Here is a 24,877-nt window from a genome sequence, read left to right on the forward strand (position 1 = left end):
GTTTATCCCAGATTATCTGGCAGTGCTGACTCATAAAATCCAGTTTAAAACACAAAACCTGGGATCAGATCCTGGGATATAGGGCCTGTCTGGAAGGGCCCTGTATTTGCATTGTGAATCCCAAATGAAAATAAAACCTTAGGAGGCAGGGGTTTGTGAACCAATGAATAAGGAGGGGCGCATTGTGCTGCTCAGTCCACATATCTGCCGTGACAGAGAATAGATTTTCTAAATGTAGTAGACATAACATTAGCATGAGAAACAGCACTTAAAGAGTCGATTCTCATCTTTGAAAACTCAAGGCAATGTGGACAAAGTGTTTATCTTCAAAAGCAGTTGAACATCTGCTATGGGGGAGGGAGACCTGCCATGTTTTTTTAACTATTGCATTTTTTGTCTTGAGTCCAGGGAATTGATTTGGGTCAGGTCAAACTTTTTCCATTTATGAGCAAAGGCTTTTACAAGATTCAGTATCATGCAAAAAATATGCAAGTACAGCTACATCTATCTACATCTATAAAGCACCGGAAATTAATAGGGAGCTTATCAGCCCCAAATCCAGCTTTTCATTAATCTGGGCTTTTGTATCAGTTAATGTGTAGTTGAGCCATTTATAAAATTAGTATCGGGGGGGGGGGGGGGACTCATTCTTTTAAAAAATTGAGAGAAAAAATGGAATGAACTATGGTACAAATAAATAACAGATTAAGATTAAAAGTAGACAAAAAAGAAAATACAAATATGTATTTCTGTAGAGACAGAAAAAACATAATACATAATTTCATTTCGTCTGATAAAACTAGAATTTGAAAATGCACAAAGACATTGTTTATAGTTTCACGGTAAGAACTGTAAGCTATGTATAGCTAGCTGACTTGCTGAAAATAGTCATCACCTTCCAATACACTGGGACCACCTTGACTGGTTTGTGCCAGAGTTTTTGTAGTTCAATCTTTAAATCCTTGTATCACGTCAGCTTTTCCAGTTATTACAGTAGAGTCTCACTTATCCAAGCCTTGCTTATCCAAGTTTCTGGATTATCCAAGCCATTTTTGTAGTCAATGTTTTCAATATATTGTGATATTTTGGTGTTAAATTCATAAATACAGTAATTACAACATAACATTGCTGCATATTGAACTACTTTTTCTGTCAAATTTGTTGTAAAACATTATGTTTTTGTGCTTAATTTGTAAAATCATAACCTAATTTGATGTTTAATAGGCTTTTCCTTAACCTCTCCTTAATTTCCAAGATATTCGCTTATCCAAGCTTCTGCCGGCCTGTTTAGCTTGGATAAGTGAGACTCTACTGTATTATTATTATTATTATTATTATTATTATTATTATTATTATTATTTATACTTCACTTTCTCTTTCCACAAAGGAGACTTAAAGCAGCTTACATTATATTCTCCTGATATGTCCAAAGTATGACAGTCTGTTTAATCATCTTGCTTTCTAGGGAAGCTTCAGTCTTCATTTGCTGCTGGATCTATTTCTCTTTTTAGCATTTAGACTCCAGCAATTGATTTTGCAATCTTGAACTAAAGAAAATTTACAGCTCTTCTCATTACAAATTCACTCCTGGTTATCTCAAGCCTTTAAAAACGCAGGGATATAATTTGATACAAGAAAAGAGTTCTTTCATTTCTGCTTTTATTTAACAATTGGGAATGGGGTTTTTAAAAAACAAACTAACAAACAACATAATCTTCCAAAATTTACTGAGAAATCAAAACTAGATCATTATCTATCTTCTGTCCACCCTGGTTTATTACTTCTGCCACATATAGGATTTTATTTGTGAAGTTCTGTGCAGCTACATTTAAAGAGGCCTCCAAAATTTAGCATAAAGGGACTACATAAAACAACTTTCTCAGAATCCAGCTAAAAACAAACTCCCTAGCTCAGAAGTATTGGTGCTTGTTCAATGTAGATACTTGTCAGGAGTGTTTCCAAAAGTCACAAACCACAAATACCGCAAACTGATCTTCACGGGAACCAGCATGTGTTCCCCTGTTTAGACATGTTGCAAAACAATGACATACTTGCTCCTGGCAAGACTAGATTACATCTATGGGCAAAGGCAAAATGATTAACAGATTTTCTAGGTACAAAGCTCCGCATATACGTTGGGTGAAATATTGTTTTAAGGAAAAAGGGAAAATTCTTCTTTAACTGTCCATATCCCCTGACTTTGAAGACACAAGTGCTCTTCCTATGACTACAACATGCTGACATTCTGGAATACCTACATAAATTACAGTACAACATTACACCAAATAAATAAACAAATGCTTTTTACAGAGCACATTATTAGGACACTAGACCACCAAAAATACAACATAAAGTTATAAAATCAGAATGCCACACCTACTGACATGTTTAATGCAGTCAATAATATCCACTTTTCCATTAATAAAATCAGAGTTGGAAGAGACCACAAGGACCATTCAATCCAACCCAGTAGACACATAATCAGGGACAAATAATCAAAGCACCACAAACAGGATAGCCATCCAGCCTCTGGTTAAGTCTTCAGAGAAGGAGACTTCACTATGCTCAGCATATTCCACTATCAAAAAGCTGATCTGGTCGGAGGTTCTTCCTACTATTCAGGTGGAATCTCTCTTCCTGCAATGTGAATCCATTACTCCATGTCTTGTTCTCCAGAGCTGTAGAAAACAAGCTTGCCCCCTCCTCAGTGTGACATCTTTTCAAATATATAAACATGGCTATCAGGTCCCCTCTCAACCTTCTTTTCTCCAAGCTAAACATACCCAGCTCATTAAGCCCATTAGAATACCAAACTATCTTACTTGCTCCTCATCTCCATGGGTAAACAATTTTACTTTGCCAAATCAAAACATGTGAACTCACAGTGTAGATATTTAAGGTCTATCAGCAATGCAATTCATCTGCCAGACATTTTTAGAGTATCACATAATACAGACAAATGGGAAACTTTGTCTTCAATTAGGAAAATATGGCACAAAAGCTAGAATAGAATGCATCTATTTCCTCACTACACAAACCATAGAGAAAAAGAAGTGCAAAGGCATATATGCCAGAAGCAATTTACAGTTGCATAGAAAGAAAACCTGTATATACACTTATATATAAGTCAAGGACTTGTAGTGCTCAGTTCTGGGCACCACAATTTAAGAAGAGATATTGACAAATTGGAATGTATCCAAAGAAGGGCGACTAAAAGGATGAATGGCCTAGAGACCATGCCCTATGAAGAGTGTCTTAAAGAGCTGGGTCTGTTAGCCTGCAGAAGAGAAGTTTGAAAGGAGACCTGATTACCGTGTATAAATATTTGAAAGGCTGTCATGAGGAATATTGCGCAGGCTTGTTTTCTGCTGCCCTGGAAACTACGACTTAAATTACAAAAGAGGTATTTCTACCTGAACATTAGGAAGAACTTCCTGACAGTAACAACCTCATCATGGTCTAGATACCATCATAGGATGCTTTTAACATGGAGCCAGGACGGAGCTAGACGAAGCCCATCACATGACACAAGGCTATTTCTGGCAAGGCTTCGTCCTGGCTCCACGCTGAAGGCGTCCTACGACTGAGTCCTGACAACACAGAAGGCATTCCATGTTCTCAGAAGTTAGAATGGGGAAAGTTTAAGGGGAAGCCGGGAGGTGACACTTCCCCACAGAGGATGGGGAAGGAGCCGATGTGGGACATGGGTTCCGCTGTTCCCTGGCTTGAAGACTTCAGTGATGAGATCCTAAGCATTGTTCAACAATGGAACTCTCTGCCTTGGAGTGTAGTGGAGGCTCTTTCTTTGGAGGCTTTTTAAACAGAGGATGGATGGCCATCTGACGGGTATACTTTGTGCTTTTCCTGCATGGCAGAGGGTTGGACTAGGATAGCCCATGTCGTCTCTTCAAAATATTTGATTCTATGACAGGTTTTGGGGACAAAATTAGGAATTTTTATATTACCCGTGGATAAGCTGAGCGGGGAAAACACTAGGGTTGTGCAATTAGACTGGACCGTGATCTGTTTTTGGTATCTGAATTTCGGTGGGTACCCAGATCTGTTTTTAGGAGCATCCTGAAGTCAGATAATGGGGGGGGGGGAGCCGTTTTTGGCTCTGCAACCGAAAAATCCTGGAAGATCTGGCCCATTGGTGGCAACGGGGAACTTACAAGGGTCCCCTTTCCAGCATTGGACTTAAGAAACCACCCGTTCTGCAATCCTTTTCCTTCTTCCTTTCAAGGAGACCAGGGTTAAGGCAATGGCTTAAGAAAACAGCCTTCCTGGGATCCTTTCCCTTCTGTCTTTCAAAGAGACCTGGGTTTAAGGTAAGGGCTTAACAAAACATCCTTCCTTGGATCCTTTCCTTTTTACCGTGTTTCCCCGAAAATAAGACAGTGTCTTATATTAATCTTTGCTCCCAAAGATGCGCTTGGTCTTATTTTCAGGGGATGTCTTATTTTTCCATGAAGAAGAATTCACATTTATTGTTGAACAAAAAAATGAACATTTATTATATACTGTACAGTAGTTGTCACACTGGCAACGAAGGTCCGCATAGTGAAAGCAATTGTATTCCCCAAAGTAACCTATGGATGCGAGAGCTGGACCATAAGGAAGGTTGAGTGAAGGAAGATAGACTCTTTTGAACTTTGGTACTGGATGAAAATCCTGAGAGTCCCTTGGACTGCAAGAAGATCCAACCAGTCCATCACCCAGGAAATAATGCCCGGCTGCTCACTGGAGGTAAGGATATTAGAGGCAAAGTTGAAGTATTTTGGCCACATCATGAGAAGACAGGAAAGCTTGGAGAAGATCATGATGCTGGGGAAAATGGAAGGAAAAAGGAAGAGAGGACGACCAACGGCGAGATGGATGGACAGTATCCTTGAAGTGACTGGCTCGACCTTGAAGGAACTGGGGGCGGCAACGGCTGACAGGGAGCTCTGGTGTGGACTGGTCCATGAGGTCACAAAGAGTCGGAGACGACTGAACGAGTGAGACGACAACGACAGTCGTTGTCATCACAAACCAGCATAGCCAGACAAACTGTGAATCCTATCAAGAATTTCTTGTTAATACCAATATTTCCATGCACAACACTCTATTGTACGTACATTTACCGATCCTGCATGCTCTGGTCTTCTGTTCGGCGAACATGCTTCCAAACAAAAACTTTGCTAGGTCTTACTTTCGAGGGAGGCCTTATATTTAGCAATTCAGCAAAACCTCTACTAGGTCTTATTTTCTGGGGATGTCTTATTTTAGGGGAAACAGGGTAGTGGCTGTTTCCTTACCTGCTCTCCACGTATAGCTGAAAGAAACTGAAAGCAGTCATTTTTCGGCAACCAGTTTTTGCGGCCAGAAAAAAATGGCAGCTGAGCACATACTGTTACGGGCTTCCAAACCAACCAAAGATCTTTTTTGAAAATGGATCCATGCACAACCCTAGAAAGCACCAGCATTGTCTCAGGGGTGCTGTTGCCCCAAAATCTTATCTGTCTTTTATGCTGATATGGTTAGAGCAAACATAAAACTTGTTCATCTGTGGCTATGGTAGTGAAGACAATGATTAGCAGAGTGGCCTCCACCGCCAATATCCCTTGAATGGAAGTAGCCCCTGCTCCTTCCCCCACTTGAAGATTACATGGAATAGCCCCTACCCAGAATAAATATAAACCAAAATGGCGCTTGAGCCTACCACTATTAATCACTTGCTCTGCTTTTAGTAGCAGATGGAAACGTTGCACAGTTGTGTGGTGGCTACCACTGTAATGCCAGAAGTTCGTTATGAGTCTATTCAATATGACAAAGCTTATTTTTAGATTAGTTCCTGTTAACAGCAAGCTTTTCCGAATACTAAGTTAGTGATTTAGTGACCTAGTTCGAAAAGAAGATACTTTGTTCCCCCCAGAGTGTTATCAGAATGTGGAATATATCTCAAAGCAATTCATCAAAGACAGCGAAAGAAGAAAACAATATCCTTATTTGAAATTTCTCTTGGAGATTGGGGAACCTGTCCTTCAGCCGAAGCCTTGCATTTCATTCCTTGCACAAAAGGCTGGGGGGGAGGGGGACAGAAACACATGAACATAAATCTTAAATGCCAACTGTTGAACAAAAATAAAGCAGGGAATGGACCTGTAATGCCTTTTATTCCATCCAAGAGATCAATACTAAAATCTTTACTGCATTCCCTTGACTTACCTACCCAGAAAAATACTATTTATAAGTCCACTATCTAACAATCTGATTCTATGCATATTTATTGAGAGTAACCCTTCCTATAGTCAAAGGACAATTTACAAATAGGAGTGTCGCTGAACTAAATATCTAATTATCACGCTGTGATTGTGACTCAAACAATTCTTCTTGTTACCTGAAATATCCAAAAGCTAATGGCTCTTCAAAGGAGTCTTAATACATCAAGAATGATGAAAATTAAAACCATTTTGTTAGCATTTTTTACATGTCTCCTTGGTTTCATGCTTCAAGGAAATTTTGTCATCACATATTCACTGGGGCTATAAGAAGACTTTCTTCTTCTAGGGTTCTTCCTCAAATAAACTTAAAGACAGTGAGGAGGACAATCCACACTTAACAGTGGCATAGGCTCTGACTAGGATATCAGACCCATCCTTCCCTTCCTCATATGCAAATCTTTTTGTTGTGTTATGATGGATAAGCATCATAATCACAGCAATGGCAATACTAACTGTTAGTTTTGTATTGGTTTGCAACCATCATTGGACACAGATAAGTAAACTCCGATCTTTGATTGTCATGATTAAATTTTATGAAAAAGAAAATGGTCTAATTATGATCTGAGCTATCAATGGCCAACATTGAAATCAGGACAAACATAACTGAAATCTGGTTGCAGGACCATAGAACAGTATCTTCCTTGTGACTGGAGGTGGATTAATAAGTCTCAAAGCTCCAGAAGAAGGCCTTTGTCCTAGGAGTTTAATTCAAATATTCTTTCCTACTCAGAAACCAAAACCTTTACTCATTCCTTTCTGAGATTGCATGAAGCAAGGTGCTGCACAAAGACGATCTGGGTGAATGATCACATTTTCCTCCTTGTGCATGATCAAGGATTTTTCCATACAGAAGCTGTATTGAAAAGAGAAGATCTGAACCTGTACTTAGAGTGAAATCTCTGATTGATGGCCCTTGTGGTCTCTTTCAACTGTGATTATTTGACAGGAAAGACCAGTTTTTCTCTCCATAACAGGGAAGCTCTGACAGCCCGGTAGCAAAAAAAGAAAAAGAAAAACAACCCACATACATACCATCTGAAGACTGCCTGCCTGATATATAATCAAAGACACTGAAATTGCACTACACTTAACTAGGTGTTAGCTGGGGAGTGAAGACATCACTCTCCCTCTCCACAACATCATATAGATTATTATTTCACTCAGTCTCAGATATAGCAGCCAAAATAAAATTTCTCTGAAAATTCTACAGAATGGTGTTATATCCAGATAAAACCAGGTAGCAATCACTAACTATAAGAGAATTCAGACCAATATCAGTTACTAGACTTCAGAAAATGTAATAGCGAGGATTTATTATGTAATAGGATGGATTTATTTTCACATCTTGGTGTTTTAAAAGTTAGCACTGTTTGTTTCTAGGTATATTCAGGCCTGTAGCGAGGGGGGGGGGTTAGGGGTTCAAACCCCCCCTGAAATTTTTCAAGTTATAAAAAAAATCTCGTTTACTCATGAATTTTAACTGGTTAACCAAATCCCCATGCTAAGTCTATGAGATGCAAAACATTAAGAGTCCCTCCAGGCACTATCTCAAGTAGATATTGACAGGTTTGTAGCGGGGAGGGGTATGTGCTAGGGGTTCAACCCCCCCCCCCCCGAAATTTTCAAAACCCCTCCCAAAAAATTTTTCTGGCTACGGCCCTGGGTATATTTAACCTACTGATTCCAAATAATGGCACTGGTTTTACAGAAACAGAACATATTGTATTCCAGCTGCCAGCTGCTCACTCACAGAAAATCACAACTACAGTAGAGTCTCACTTATCCAAGCCTCGCTTATCCAAGCTTCTGGATTATCCAAGCCATTTTTGTAGTCAATGTTTTCAATATATCATGATATTTTGGTGCTAAATTCGTAAATACAGTAATTACAACATAACATTACTGCGTATTGAACTACTTTTTCTGTCAAATTTGTTGTATAACATGATATTTTGGCACTTAATTTGTAAAATCATAATCTAATATGATGTTTAATAGGCTTTTCCTTAATCCCTCATTATCCAAAATATTAGCTTATCCAAGCTTCTGCTGGCCCGTTTAGCTTGGATAAGTGAGACTCTACTGTATACCTAAGAAAAGAGCTGATAGTCTATCCAACTCTCTCTCTCTCTCTCTCTCTCTCTCTCTCTCTCTCTCTCTCTCTCCCTATATATATATATATATATATATATATATATATATATATATATATATATATCCTTTAGATGGCATAAGGAAGGGTTTTGTTGTCTGTGCCCCTGTGATGACCCATGGGCCTTGTAGTCCTGCTCAGGACATTGTAATTCCTGATGAAGATGAAAACTTGGGTTTTTTACCTTCCCAGTCTGAACTGGATTCCTCTCTGCCAGATCTTTCCCAGGCAGATCTGGGAACCTTGCACCTGCAAGAAAGTTGTCTCCCAGAAGTATGTCAAACAAGCCCAGAGCCTACTTCTCCCGTATTCTTGCGCCGGGAGTTTTGTAAACAACAGAGAAGTTTGGATTCAGCTTCGCGCAGGAGTGCGAGGATTGCAGCTAAGAATGTGGCCAATTAAGACTGCTTCTCGTGAGAATCTTTGGGGAGTCTCACATCTGGTCTCAGAGTTAGCTTTCGGTTCTGATTCCCAGAGAACTGCTTCGGCGGGAAGCTAGACTCTATTTAGGTGTTTTACCCGCGTAGTAACTTCGCGGAGTCAATTCGTCAGCCTACGGAGCGAGTTGTGTCTGGACAGCGCGCTCCGGTTCAAGCCTCGCTCCTGCTCAAGCCTTGCCTTGCTATCCAGCCTTCGCCTTGCTTCCCAGCCTTTGTTTATCTACGGACTTTGCCTTGTTTCCCAGGATCAATCCTTGCCTTGTTCCACGGATTTATCAAGTTATTCCACGGACCTTGTTCTTGTTCTTAGTTACCTTGTTCCACGTTCAAGCCTTGTTTCAAGTATCAAGTTATTTCCTAGCCTCGTTCAAGTTTCATGGACTAAAGGACCTTGTCATCTCCCCTCACTTTGCTTGGCAAAGTGAGTGTTTCGGTTATTGGATTACAACTTTGGACCTTAATATTTCTTATTGGACATTGCTTTTTTGGACTAATTCTGACCTTTCCTGGAAGGTCTAATTCTGGACTATTTTCTACACTTGTTTTTATTAACTTTATATATTCCTACAATAAAGATATTAGATAGATTCTGGCCTCTGTGTATGGTTATTGGTGCTCTGCAGCCTGGGTCGTGACAGTTTGACTCCGCCACCCTAAGCACCAATTAACCTCGGCCAGAATGTCTACCGGAACCGTACCTGGGCCGAGCGGCCAGCCGATTACCTACACCATCGACAAGGAAGAGGTGGACCGAATCCGTGATAAGCTCAATGCACAGGATGGAGAAATAAGGGGTTTGAAGGAACGCGGAGTTCGTCTTCCGGCCATGGCGTTGCCAACCAAGTTTACTGGAGAAGCTTCTAAGGTTCATGTCTTCCGTCGCCAATGTCAAGCTTATCTGGAGGCCCGTGCTGCCGAGTTTCCCCAAGAAGACATCAAAGTGGCATGGGTTTACAGTCTTCTAGACGGGCCAGCGGCCAGCTGGGCGACGGCACTGTTCGACCAAGCCTCTCCACACCTAAGATCAGCGCAACACTTCTTGGACCACCTCAAGGAGACTTGGGGAATCGAGGACAATTTGGAGGCAGCCGGTCACAAACTCCGTCGCCTTTTCCAAGGAGACAGACCTATGTCTCAGTATATAGCCGAGTTCCGAGTGCTGGCCCACAACACCGGCTGGAACGATGTAGCCCTCAGGGGACAATTCCGGGAGGGTCTCAACATTGAAATGCTGGAAGAAATCTCCAAGGTGGATCCTCCCCAGACCCTCGAGGCACTCATTGATCAATGTTTACGGGCTGAAGTCATGATTGCCAACAGGAAACAGTGGGTTCGAGGCCAGGGCAGTAGAGCCGGGGCAAAACCCCCCGCTCCCGCCAGCGTTCAGCCACGTCCGGTGTGGAGACCCCCACCGCCAACCCCATACCCCAGAGGAGGCGAGGAGGTGCCGATGCAGTTGGGCAATGTGCGTCCCAGACTAGATGCCGCCGAGAAGGCCCGTCGTCAACGCTTAAACCTCTGCTGGTACTGCGGGAACGGGGGCCACTTCGCCAGAGAGTGCCCAGCCAAAGGGAAGCCTGCCGCCCGTCTTGCGGCGGCGTCCTCCACGGAGACGAAGGCGTCTGAGCCGACTGGCACACAGCCGGCGGGGGAAGCCAACGACCGGGTGTAGAGGGGCTCGCCAACCCGGTCAAAAAATCCATCCAAGAGCCGCCAACCGGGGTCCTGTTCCTTCTCGTGGTCACATTATGGTCAGCAAAAAGGGGACCCGTCATGATCCACGCCATGATAGACTCTGGAGCTACCAACAATTTCATCGATAGAGAGTATGCCGACTCTCTGGGATTACAATATCATGATTTCAAGAATGCCCGTGTGGTGCAAGCCATAGACGGCCGTCCCCTCAAGACGGGCCCCGTAAGTCAGTGGTCGGAACCCACCAGGATGTGGATAAGGGAACATATGGAAGAGATTTCCTTCTTTGTTACCGAGGTTCCCCATTTCCCTGTGATTTTGGGAATTCCATGGCTGACTCTCCACGACCCTAACATCTCCTGGTCCAACAGAGAACTGCAGTTTGCTTCACCGTACTGCCAAAACCATTGCCTCGTAGCCAAGGTATGCCATGCCACAGACACCGAGCCCATCATCACCTTGCCAAAGAAGTACTCCGAGTATTGGGATGTATTCAATGAGAAAGAAGCCGAAAAATTACCCCCACATAGACCTTATGACTGTGCCATTGACTTGGTGGAGGGGGCCCCGATCCCGCGAGGGCATCTCTACTCCCTGACTGAACCAGAGCAAGAAGCTCTCAGGGAATTCCTAGAGACAAACCTTCGCAAGGGATTCATCAGACCCTCTCAATCCCCAGCCGCCTCCCCAGTGATGTTTGTGAAGAAGAAGTCAGGGGAACTACGCTTGGTGGTGGACTACAGAGCATTGAACAATATCACCAAGCGGAACAGCTATCCCCTGCCTTTAATCTCGGATCTACTGGATCGGCTTCGAGGAGCCAAGGTTTACACCAAGCTGGATCTTCGGGGGGCTTACAACTTAGTTCGCATCAGGGAAGGGGACGAGTGGAAGACCGCCTTCCAGACCAAATTCGGATTATTTGAGTCCCGAGTTATGAATTTCGGTTTATGCGGAGCCCCCGCAACGTTCCAGCATTTTGTCAATGACATTTTTCAGGACTATCTAGACAGGTTCTTGATAATCTACCTGGACGATTTTTTGGTGTTTTCCAGATCACAATCAGAACATGAGAACCACGTCAAAATGGTGTTACAACGATTGCGGGATCATGGACTTTATGCCAAGCTGGAAAAATGCGCTTTTGATCTACAAGAGGTAGATTTCCTTGGTTACCGCATCTCGCCTCTAGGGCTTTCCATGGATCCAGCCAAAGTTTCAGCAGTATTGGAATGGCGGGCGCCAACTAACAAGAAAGAGGTGCAGCGTTTCTTGGGGTTCGCGAACTACTACCGCAAGTTCATTCCAGATTTTGCCCGCTGGTCCGACCCCATCACTAGCTGCATCCGTGGAAAGCAGCCTTTCCGCTGGACTGATCAAGCAGAGAAAGGGTTCCAGCAACTAAAGAAACTATTCACCTCCCAGCCAATTCTACAGCACCCAAATCCTGGAACCCCTTTTGTGGTGCAAGCGGACGCCTCTGATGTGGCAATTGGGGCTGTACTCTTACAACCGGTGGGAGATCACCTCCACCCCTGTGCCTTTTATTCTCGTCAACTAACCACACCAGAGAGGAATTACACCATTTGGGAAAAAGAACTACTGGCCATAAAGGCAGCCTTTGAAACTTGGAGACATTGGCTAGAAGGGGCCAATTTTCCCATTGAAGTCCACACTGATCATCGTAATCTAGAACATCTAAGAACTGCCCGCAAACTAAATCAGAGGCAGCAACGTTGGGCTTTATTCTTTGAACGTTTCAACTTCCAGATCCATTATGTGACCCCAGCCCAAACCAAGCAAGCAGACGCCCTGTCACGTAAACCGGAATACGCTGCAGGACGCAAGGAGACCTTTGAATCCCAACTGCTACAACCTGAGAACTTTGCCACGCTCACGGTGGGGAACACCAAATCCATTCCCATTGGTTCAACTTCCCCTACTCCAGGACCCATCTGTGCTCAAGAAATCAGGGCTAGTCAGCAAGCAGATGCCTGGGCGCAGGACCAACTTCGCCAAGGTCTGCATTTCCCCTTTTCGCTTAAAGATGGGCTGCTCTGCTATAGAAATCATGTCTATATCCCACCCGGACCGGGCAGGGAAAAAGCGCTTCGTCTGTGTCATGACTGCAAACCAGCAGGACACTTCGGACTATTTAAAACTATGCATTTGATCCTAAGGGATTTTTGGTGGCCCAAGATCCGCAAGGATGTGGAAAAATATGTCAACACCTGCCCAGTATGCCAGCGCTCCAAGATACGAAGGGAGAAGCCCTCAGGGCTTTTACACCCCCTTCCTACCCCATCTCGCCCATGGGAAATAATTTCCGCGGATTTCATCACTGACCTACCACCTTCCTGTGGATTCACCACGATCTTAGTGGTGGTGGACCTATTCACCAAGTTAGCCCATTTCATTCCCTGCGAAGGCCTCCCCACGGCCAAGGAAACTGCGGATCTATTTCTTCAACATATCTTCAGACTACATGGATTGCCCAAGAGTTTAGTCACAGACCGTGGATCTCAATTCACCTCTCGTTTTTGGAAAGCACTACAAAAACTATTGGGCATAGACTCTCGCTTATCTTCAGCTCATCATCCCCAAACAGATGGGCAAACGGAGCGCACCAATGCCACTTTGGAGCAGTATCTTCGCTGTTATGTAAACTATCAACAGGACAATTGGGCTTCTCTGTTACCACTGTCTGAGTTTGCCTACAACAATGGAGTTCAAGCTTCTACAAAAGAAACGCCGTTCTTTGCAAACTACGGCTTCCATCCACGTTTCTTTCCCCCTGTCATTGAAACTTCAGAGGTTCCCGCAGCAGAGGATTGGCTGCAGGAACTCACAGCGGTGCAACAACTTTTGCTCCAGCAACTGGACCAAGCCAAGGAGGACTATAAACGCCACGCTGACAAACATCGCCAGCCGGGCCCCGAAATCAAGGTAGGAGATCGGGTTTTCCTGTCCACTCGCTTTCTGCCCTCCCACCGCCCTTGCCGGAAGTTAGATGCCCGTTTCATTGGCCCCTATCCAGTGGTGGCGCAATTAAACCCCGTGACTTTCAAACTCCAACTTCCGCGTTCAATGCGCATTCACCCAGTGTTTCACCGTTCCCTGCTCCTTCCGGCGGATGGTGTGCGTCCTGATACAGACCAACCGGCCCCCCCTCCTGTTTTGATGAATGGGGAGGAGGAGTTCGAGGTTGAGGACATTTTGGATTCTCGCTTTCACCGCCGCCGCCTACAATATCTCATTGACTGGGTGGGTTTTGGCCCTGAGGAACGCTCCTGGGAAGACGCCTCCACAGTCCATGCTCCTGATCTAACCCGTCGCTTTCATCAAACCTATCCCACCAAACCGCGACCTCGCGCCTCGGGGAGAGGGCCCCAGTTTGGGAGGGGCCTTGAGGAGGGGGATAGTGTGATGACCCATGGGCCTTGTAGTCCTGCTCAGGACATTGTAATTCCTGATGAAGATGAAAACTTGGGTTTTTTACCTTCCCAGTCTGAACTGGATTCCTCTCTGCCAGATCTTTCCCAGGCAGATCTGGGAACCTTGCACCTGCAAGAAAGTTGTCTCCCAGAAGTATGTCAAACAAGCCCAGAGCCTACTTCTCCCGTATTCTTGCGCCGGGAGTTTTGTAAACAACAGAGAAGTTTGGATTCAGCTTCGCGCAGGAGTGCGAGGATTGCAGCTAAGAATGTGGCCAATTAAGACTGCTTCTCGTGAGAATCTTTGGGGAGTCTCACATCTGGTCTCAGAGTTAGCTTTCAGTTCTGATTCCCAGAGAACTGCTTCGGCGGGAAGCTAGACTCTATTTAGGTGTTTTACCCGCGTAGTAACTTCGCGGAGTCAATTCGTCAGCCTACGGAGCGAGTTGTGTCTGGACAGCGCGCTCCGGTTCAAGCCTCGCTCCTGCTCAAGCCTTGCCTTGCTATCCAGCCTTCGCCTTGCTTCCCAGCCTTTGTTTATCTACGGACTTTGCCTTGTTTCCCAGGATCAATCCTTGCCTTGTTCCACGGATTTATCAAGTTATTCCACGGACCTTGTTCTTGTTCTTAGTTACCTTGTTCCACGTTCAAGCCTTGTTTCAAGTATCAAGTTATTTCCTAGCCTCGTTCAAGTTTCATGGACTAAAGGACCTTGTCATCTCCCCTCACTTTGCTTGGCAAAGTGAGTGTTTCGGTTATTGGATTACAACTTTGGACCTTAATATTTCTTATTGGACATTGCTTTTTTGGACTAATTCTGACCTTTCCTGGAAGGTCTAATTCTGGACTATTTTCTACACTTGTTTTTATTAACTTTATATATTCCTACAATAAAGATATTAGATAGATTCTGGCCTCTGTGTATGGTTATTGGTGCTCTGCAGCCTGGGTCGTGACAGCCCCTGTTCAGAAGTGAGTTCACTTCACTTTCTGTCCCTGTTATAATTGGATTTTGAAAAAAAAAAGGCTTGTTGTGGAAACAAGGATTGGTGAGAAAGCTTCATTGGAGACACCTTTTCCCCATGATAACTCTTCCAGGAGTGAATTTCCCTTCCAAGGGATAGATTTCTCTCACTTCCTGTTGTCTCATGCCCGTTTATAACTGAGTGGTTTGTAAGTCAGATGTTTGTAACTTGGGGACTGTCTGTATGTTTAAATAGTCAGGATCCACCCCAATATGCATGAGTGGAGACTACTTTGCTGCTTATATGAAGAAGGGTTTTCTTTCGAGCAGCATCCTTTAATGTGGAGGTGAAAAAGTGAAAAAGGCGGTTGCTTCTGGGAAAAGAAAGTAGATTAAGCTCTTTGATGTAAGCAAGGCGCCATCATGTTCCTTTGGATTCCTTCCAAAATGCCAATTTGATTTTATAGATTGTGTGATTAAACAGAACCCATATTTTCTGAGTTCTGAGGCTGCATCATAATGTGCCCTGAAGGAAGCCATCCTTTACTTCAACTTAGGCAGCAATCCAACTCTACTTCTGAAAAATAATGTCTCACTAAACTTAACGGGACTTCCCGGTACTTCTGAGAAGGCATTATCAAATGTTAGCAATTATGTGACACTTTTCAATTGAATAACTGGATGGCCAACTATAGCCAACTCTCACAATACAAAGTTACTAACCTAAGCACATACAGAATTTCAGGGCCTTGGTTGCTAAAATTAAGAGGCAGATCAATGCAAGAAAAGCCTTTCTAATATTAATTACATCTGTCTCTTGACAAATAATCGGTACTATAGAAAGAATAATGTATCCCAACAAAAAAAAAATCTTGATGTATTGGTTCCTGGGCTTATTTCGGGTGCTGATTCAGAAAATTGCACTGGACAGACTACATCAGATCTAGTTTCCTAGTTATTATGGTTTTCTATGAGCAAGCAGATGGCAACTGCTAGATAGCATATGTCCTGTATCTGTGAAACTGGACTTGATAGGGGGAAACTGGAGTCATCTTTATATATCAACACACTTGCACACAATGTGATTGAAATAATAATTATTAAGGGTGCATCTACACTATAGAATTAATACAGTGTGACTCCACTTTAACTGCTACAATGCTATAGAATCAAGGTAGTTTTACAAAATCTTTAAGTCCTCTCTGCCAAAGTATTCGTGCCTCACCAAACAAAACTTCCATGATTCCATAGCACTGAGCCACTGGAGTTAAAGTGGTATCAAACTGCATTGATTCTACAGTGTAGATGCAGCCAAAAAGAAGTATACACACAAATTCATGTTGGACTTGGAACAGTTCTTAAATTATATTCTTAAAAAAGAAAATATCATACCTGGATATTTGAATACTAAAATCTTCTATAAATGACAGAAAGCTATAATATTTATACATTTTATATAAATAATCAAGATTACCATTTGAATTTATGCTTTCAGCTTGAGGGATAATATGTATTTTGTGAAATGAAGGGGCAAATTGTTGTGTATCATGTATCTGTATAATGACGTCCTTGTATATGTTATACTGTGTTGAATTTCAGAGTTTGTATTGATTATGGTTGGAATGAATTAAACCATAAAAGTATTTTTAAAAAACAAAGTAATCCTTTTAAATGAGGCAATGGCATTCTGACAAGTCTTGGTTTGTTTCAGGCCATCCAATGCCATTATAGTGGATGTGAGTTTAAAGCCAGGACTTTCTATTTTAAAGCTTCCGCAACACATTATTATATACAGTAGAGTCTCACTAATCCAAGCCTCGCTTATCCAAGCCTCTGGATAATCCAAGCCATTTTTGTAGTCAATGTTTCCAATATATCGTGATATTTTGGTGCTAAATTCATAAATACAGTAATTACAACATAACATTACTGCGTATTGAACTACTTTTTCTGTCAAATTTTTTTTGTATAACATGAAGTTTTGGTGCTTAATTTGTAAAATCATAACCTAATTTGATGTTTAATAGGCTTTTCCTTGATCAGTCCTTATAATCCAACATATTCGCTTATCCAAGCTTCTGCCGGCCCGTTTAGCTTGGATTAGTGAGACTCTACTGTATTATTATTATTATTATTATTATTATTATTATTATTATTATTTGTTACCAACTACTTCTCACAGCTCAAGGCAAGATACGACACAGTTAAAACACCTTGATAAAACATAATACCATTAAAATACATAGTACAAAGATTAAAACACAATACTAATAGAATGCAAATTTTAAATTCATATTTAAAATTTGCGGGTTTATATATCTGTGGAAGGTCCAGGGTGGGAAAGACTGTTTGAGGCAAGTGTGAATGTTGCAATTGACCACTTTGATTAGCACTGAATGGCCTTGCAGCTTCAAAGCCTGTCTGCTTCCTGTCTGGGGGAATCTAGGGGAAAGGTGTTAGCTGGCCCTGATTGTTTTCTGTCTGGAATTCCCCTGTTTTCTGAGTTTTTCTTTATTTACTGTCCTGATTTTAGAGTTTCACATTGGTCAGGTAGGCCTGCTGGAAGGATAGTAAGTCCAATGAGCACAATGGGATTTACTTCAGAGTAACATGCTTAAGAATGCAATGCTAAGCACTATATCTGGTTTTGTGTCACTTATAATTAATGCCTTGCTTTTGAAAGGGCCAACTTCACACTTACTTCATCAAAACTCATATGAACACCAATTTTCAGCACAAGAGCTAAACCGCAAATGTGTCCCTTATCACAAACTTTAGATTAGTAACATTCCAAAGAGGCCAGCTTGGCAAATCCAATGCAACGAGTTCTCATTAAAATTTGTAAATCTGAAAATAGCAAGTGGCGACATTTATAATTTGCTTTGAATTATGTTGAAGATCTAGATGCTGTTTTGTTTTCTGGGTTTAAATGCCAGCATATGAGACAAGAATCTGTTCAGAGTGGGTTGTGTAGCGGGAAAGAGAGAGATTAGCTCTGATTTCTTAACCTGAACAACCGTCAGCCAAGGAAAACATCATTGTAAAGCACAACCTCAGCATCCGATCGGAAATAAACACTCCAAACAGTATGCCAGCAACAGCGCAACCCAGTCTTCTGCCTGATTTTAAAAACCTGACTTCTTCAAGCAAACTGGTGGGAAGCGGGGAGATTCTCCTCTGGACTGAGGATGTATTAAAACAACTCCACAACCACAAGGGAGAAGTTAATTTAAGAGCATTGGATTTAACAATGTTAGTGCTGGGGGGAAATGACTGATGTGCCGTTTTATCTTTTTTTTAAAACCAGCTACTGTAGAAAGAGAACGGAAACCACAACTGTGCCATGGCTGTTTGATGCAACATATGGTGTAATTAGGAAAAAATGGTTACTATGCCACTCAGTCGTAAGGAACTGTTACATTAGGGAAGTGATTCTCAACCTGTGGGTCCCCAGATGTTTTGGCCTTCAACTTCCAGAAATCAGTTGGTAAACTAACTGGGATTTCTGGCCAAAACACATGAAGACCCACAAGTTGAGAACTATTGCATTAGGGACTATTGAACTATTATTCTAGTTAGCAGCTTTCGCAGAATAATTAAAATCACAGAAAGGGAAGATCCAACATAATAAAAATGTTGCCTATCAAAGGAATATTCCTATTGGCTCCCATATACCATCAAAATACTCCTGCTATAGGAGGAACAAATGAGCTGGCACAACACTTCAGTAGCAAACATATCCACATTATTGGATTGTTTATAAGCTTGAGAAATCTGAATTACAATGCAGCTCTAATAGGTGTATAGCAAGGTGTGTACTGCAAAGCAAGCAAGCAAGACCTGACATGATGATGATGATGATAGGATTGTGTATATTTATATCCTGTTTCCGCTATCCCAAAGGAGACTTAAAGCAGCTAACACTAAAACTCATATAATATGTAAATTAAAAGCCAAAGCATACAAATATCTGTTACTGGATTGTTCTTAAGCATGAGAATTCTGAATTATAATATAGCCCTAATAGAGGCATATTAAAATGTGTATCTCAAATATTCAACTCTGTAAGCGAGCAAGTCTTACATTATCATCATCATGATGTACATTTATATCTCACTTCCTCTATCCCAAAGGAGACTTAAAGCAGCTAACACTAAAACTCATATAATATGTAGATTAAAAGCCAAGCCCTAGAAATATCTATGTTACTGGATTATATTTAAGCATGAGAATTCTGAATTATTACACAGACCTAATATATGTATATTAAGATGTATATATCAAAGACCAAACTCTGCAAGCAAGCAGGACCTTACATCATCACCATCATGTAGTTTGGGGTGAGGAGGGTGGGATATAAATAAAGATTATTATTATTATTATTATTATTATTATTATGTGTATTGTGTATATTTATATCCTGCTTCCTCTATTTCAAAGGAGACTTAAAGCAATTAACACTAAAAAGTATATAATAGGTAAAGGGTAAAGGTTTCCCCTGACATTAAGTCCAGTTGTGTCCGACTCTGGGAGTTGGTGCTTATCTCCATTTCTAAGCCGAAGAGCCGGTTTTGTTCGTAGACACCTCCAAGGTCATGTGGCCGGCATGACTGCATGGAGTGCCCTTACCTTCCCGCAGGAGCGGTACCTCTTGATCTACTCACATTTGCATGTTGTCAAACTGCTAGGTTGGCAGAAGCTGGAGCTAACAGCAGGCGCTCACTCCGCTCCCCGGATTTGAACCTGGGACCTTTCAGTCTGCAAGTTCAGCAGCTCAGCGCTTTAACACACTGAGCCACCGGAGGCTCCTAATATGTAATTTATATGTAAATTAATATGTATATTATGCAAATTAAAACCCAAAGCATACAAACATTAAAATAGAATTAATCACAGGACTTATTAAAAATGTTCTTAAAACCAATAAAACTGTTTAAAAATCTTCTAAACTACATCAATCCATGGTTTGGTCTAGGCTGTAATAATAAAAGGCTAAGGGTGACCCGTCTGTATAACCTTGAACTGCTTGCGACAAAGGCGTGCTGTTAAAAGCCAAAGGAAACATAAAAATACATAACATAGTCCCTAAATAACTGGGAACTATCTAGTTCAAAGATGGGAGAAACAGACAAAATAAATGCACTGTGCTATTTTGGAATACTTCCTGCAGCTGTTCCCCTTGAAGCTCATTCTCTCTGCTTGGAAAGAAAGAAAAGCTGGAAAAAAGGTGGGGACACATGCCAAGGCCAGGAGTCCCGAAGAAACAGTAGCATAAGAAAGCTTCAGAGAAGAAATGTTGGGGGTCTCCGTCTCCCCCAAAGGCTAAGCAGGGGACACAGGAAGATGGAGAAAGTGAGGCAAACGGGGACTTCTGGAGTCCCTGCCCCATAAGCTCCAAAGGGATCTTGATCTGATCCGGAGTATGTCCTTGTCCCACTCCTATCTGGGATCTACAGTTCACTGTTATTGTTAAACCACTGTAAAATTAACTGCTAGATATCATCTGGTCAATTACTCCTTTAAGTATGCAGACAAGCCATTTGGGAAGAGGCATACTTTGAATATGAAATCAACAATTTAAAAAGGGGAATCTTCCAAGATGAACAAGGAGAGAGACCAGGAGGAAGGAAAAGAAATTGAGCAAATGGAGAAGTGTGAGGGAATTGGGAGTAAAATACAAGGAGAGACTAAAACCAAGGCATTTCTTTAGTAACGGAACTGACTCAAAGACATATGAGGAAAAAGGAAGGGACTTCAGGAAAAAAGGAAAGGGTGGGTGTTGAAGGGTGGTTTCTTCTAGTCTCTGTAATGGAGCGTGGCACATCATTACAGACATAAGGAACCCCTACAGTGCTACTCCTTTTAGAAGTCTGGCTCATGTTAGAAATTGAGAGGAAATGCAACATTTTGTACTGTTTGGAAACCCCTCTTTCATCACCAGGAACACACTGTGCCAAGAGCACTTTCCCTTTGGGTTTTCTGCGGCAGAACCACCCATACTGAAGAGAAACGGTTGGAAGCCAAGCCCTATGAAGAGCAGCTTTGAGAGCTAGATATGTTTAGCATGGAGAAGAGAAGACTGAGAGGTAAAGGTAAAGGATTTTCCCTGACGTTAAGTCCAGTCGTGACCCACTCTGGGGGTTGGTGCTCATCTCCATTTCTAAGCCGAAGAGCCAGCGTTGTCCATAGACACTTCCAAGGTCATCTGGCTGGCATGACTGCATGGAGCGCCCTTACCTTCCCGCCAGAGCGGTACCTATTTATCTACTCGCATTTGCATGTTTTCAAACTGCTAGGTTGGCAGGAGCTGGGGCTAACAGCGGGCGCTCATTCTACTCCCGGGATTTGAACCTGGGACCTTTCAGTCTGCAAGTTCAGCAGCTCAGTGCTTTAACACACTGTGCCACCACCAGGGGCCCCAGAAAAGACTATAACCCTGTTTAAATATCCAAAGGGATGTCCCATTGAGGAAGGGGAAAATTTGTTTTCTGCTGCTTTGGAAACTAGGACACAGAGCAATGGACTCCAATCACAGGAAAAGAGATTCCATCTAAACATTAGGAAGCGTTTTCAGACAGAAAGAGATGTTTGGCTTCCTTGGGAGCATGGTGGAATATCTTTCTCTGGAGGTTTTTAAGCTGAGCTTGGATAGTCGTCTGTTGGGAGGGCTTTGATTGTATTTTCCTGCTTGGCAGAATGGGGTTGGACTGGATGGCCCTTGTGATTTCTTCCAACTCTAATGATACTATAATTTGGAGGCACAATTCACCATTCAGGGTCAGTTCTGGGGAATCTGGGCAAAGGAAAATGGCCTGTCAGGAAGGTGAGTAGAAGCAAAAACTAGAGTACGCAGAGCGGATGGTAAGCAGAAGGGGACCCTTCTCAGCATCTTTAATGGGGCGAGATGAACACTGGGAGTTTGCCCAGAAGACAAAGGGAAGGGAAATGCCATAATCCAGTTCGAACAGCAGGTCATTTATATGACCACCTTGAAATTTGCATCCCAGCTTCAGCACAATCCTGAACGCTGCTTCCAGGAGTCAATGCATGAGCTGATGTATGAGGCAGACTGTCCAAGGTGTCTGCTTGCTCAACACCAATAGGTTAAAATACTAATAACATTTAATAGCCTGAGAATATAATAGAAGTTCAATTATATCAGTGGTTCTCAACCTTTGGTCCCCGGGTGTTTTGGCCTACAACTCCCAGAAATCCCAGCCAGTTTTCCAGCTGTTAGGATTTCTGGGAGTTGAAGGCCAAAACATCTGGGGACCCACTGGTTGAGTACTGCATCATATAATAATAATAATAATAATAATAATAATAATAATAATAATAATATGCCTGCCTGTCCTTGAAGCTCGAGGCAGGGTACAACCTCATTAAAAACAGAGATAAAACACTATTAAAATAAAAATAACAAGATGCACAAGGTTAAAATGCCGGTTAAAACCCACTGATAAAAGACCGATTAAAATTCACAAGTTCAAACGACTTTCTGCAGCTAAAACGTACATTGTATTACTATCTGAATAATAATTTTAATTGTCCCCTTTTTCCACTTAGGTTTTGTAAAAAAAATCATTTATCTATCTATATAACAAAAGTAAATTTATGTATGCATGTATGATTGTATGTATGAATGTACATATATTCCCTGGATCCAGGGAAGTCATGCTACTTCTCTATTCCGCTTTGGTCAGATCACACCTGGAATACTGTGTCCAATTCTGAGCACTGCAAATGAAGGGAGATGTTGACAAGCTGGAATGTGTCCAGAGAAGGGCAACTAAAATGGATCAAGGGACTATAGAACAAGCCCTATGAGGAGCGGCTGAAAGAGCTTGTCTAGTGCTCCTAATAGCATTGGCATAATAATATTACTGTATTAGCATACTAATAATAGAATATATTGAACATACATATAAAATTGATAATATTATAATGTAATAAAATATAATAATAATACACAATTATAACTGTATATTATATATTACATGTAATATTACTAATAATATTGCAATATAGTGGTATAGTACAATATCTATATATATAAAAGGGTAATGAAATTTCGGCCTAGGACAAAACAACAAAACTACACATCCCAGAAACACTAAACTTGGCAGCACAACCCCTCATCCATGCCTCTATGTTCATACAACAAAAAGAAAAGAAAAATAAAGTCCTAATTAGAGGGAGAGGTATAATTGTTTTTATCCAATTGCTGCCAGTTAAAAGGCTAAGCTCCGCTCACTTGGCCTCCTAGCAACCCACTCAGCCCAGGGGACAGGCAGAGTTAGGCCTCACTTAGGCCTCTTTCACACTGCCTATAAAATACAGATTATCAGATTTGAACTGGATTATATAGCAGTGTAGACTCAAGGCCCTTCCACACAGCTATATAACCCATTTATAATCTTATATTATCTGCTTTGAACTGGATTATCTTGACTCCACACTGCCATATAATCCACTTCAGTGTGCAGTCGGACACAACTGGACTTAATGTCAGGGGAAAACCTTTACCTTAACTACCACCAATTCCTCAGTACTTTATTTCCCATAGCACCATACTTCGCCACAGCAACGCATGGCCGGACACAGCTAGTAGTAATATATAATGCTTCTATTATGCTATGCTAATAATATAATTTATTGTGTGTACATATAACTTGTAAGCTGCCCTGAGTCCCCTTCGGGGTGAGAAGGGCAGAATATAAATGTCGCTAATAATAATAGGGACCGTTCCGGCGGGAAGGTAACGGCGCGCCATGCAGCCATGCCGGCCACATGACCTTGGAGGTGTCTACGGACAATGCCGACTCTAGAAATAGAGATGAGCACCAACCCCTAGAGTCCGACATGATTGGACTTCGTGTCAGGGGAAAAACCTTACCTTACTGAAATATAGAAAACCTTAGGCTTATCCTAATCTAAGTTATTTTCTTATCAAATCAAAAGACAGCCTTATAGCTGTGGTCTCCTGGCAACATATACTTTTAGATCCAGTCTCTCAGGAGGGAACTGGAGGAGTGCGACCAAGGCGTGGAGGCAGGAGAGAGGAGGAAGTGGGCAGGGAGTTGTGCCGGGAAGTTTCCCGTCCTTTTCCCAGGGGAGGGAGGGAGCTCCAGGGTTTCCCGGCCACTCACTCACCCGGACGAGGTTGCTGACGGCGGCCTGGACGGCGGCGACGGGGGCGGTGAGGTCCGGGATGGCCTTCCCGTCCACCTCGCCCTCCTCGTGCATGATGACCAGGTGGGAGATCTGCTGCGCCACCGGCTCCAGGATGCTCTCGATCGTCCGCGTGTGGAAGACCGGCATGGTTCCTGTCTCTGTCCCACAAGCCCAGGAAAAGGAAAGACAGGGAAAGCGCCGCGACCGGGACTCGAACTCGCAGCCCTGGCAACCCGCTCGCTCGGCCTGTGAGGGAGATACTGACTGACGCCCCTCTGCAGCCAGGCGGCGACTTTCACCCGGCGCAGCCTAACCACCCTCCCGCATACCTTCCGCAGCCCCGCCCGCCCCCGGCCAAGCTCGGCCAATGGTAACACCCCCGCCCGCGCCCTCATTGGGCGAGCCCAGGTGCCCATCTGCATTCCAAACTCCGCCCCCCTTCTTTCCCCCCTTTTCCCTTCCCTCTGGCGCTCCTGCCCGAAGAAGTTCGGTTGCTCGGGCGCTGGTTTTCCCAGAGTTGGGGTGACGTCAGACATTCTGGAGTCCATATAAGGAGAACATAGACGCCGGAGGGTTTGGGACGAGGGAGGGGGAGAGGAGAATTCCAGAGGGTGGGGGAGGAGCTCCCCTCCTCCCTCCTCCTCTGCAACAGCCCCACCCCTCTGGCTGCCACTCAAGTTTCTCCCTGCCTTTGGAAGAGGTTGACTCCCTACCAAGGGCTCTGGACATAAGGCTGAACTTCATATGGCCCTTCC

The 24,877-nt window shown here is 42.8% G+C and overlaps 1 protein-coding gene across 2 annotated transcripts in view; it reads right to left on the reverse strand.

Annotated features, from left to right (window-relative positions):
* Nucleotides 1–24,433, reverse strand: part of vcl (vinculin) — a 117,629-nt gene extending 93,196 nt beyond the window's left edge. Inside the window, exon 1 of one of the 2 annotated variants that reach the window (XM_003223117.4) lies at nucleotides 24,102–24,433. In XM_003223117.4, coding sequence (XP_003223165.2) covers nucleotides 24,102–24,269 — 168 coding nt within the window. In that variant the 5' untranslated portion in view covers nucleotides 24,270–24,433. The remainder of the gene's footprint in view (nucleotides 1–24,101) is intronic. The other variant, XM_003223116.4, reaches the window with a different exon arrangement.
* Nucleotides 24,434–24,877: the final 444 nt, after the last annotated feature.

Source organism: Anolis carolinensis, chromosome 3, assembly GCF_035594765.1.
Source record: "Anolis carolinensis isolate JA03-04 chromosome 3, rAnoCar3.1.pri, whole genome shotgun sequence".
Lineage (NCBI taxonomy): Eukaryota > Metazoa > Chordata > Lepidosauria > Squamata > Dactyloidae > Anolis > Anolis carolinensis.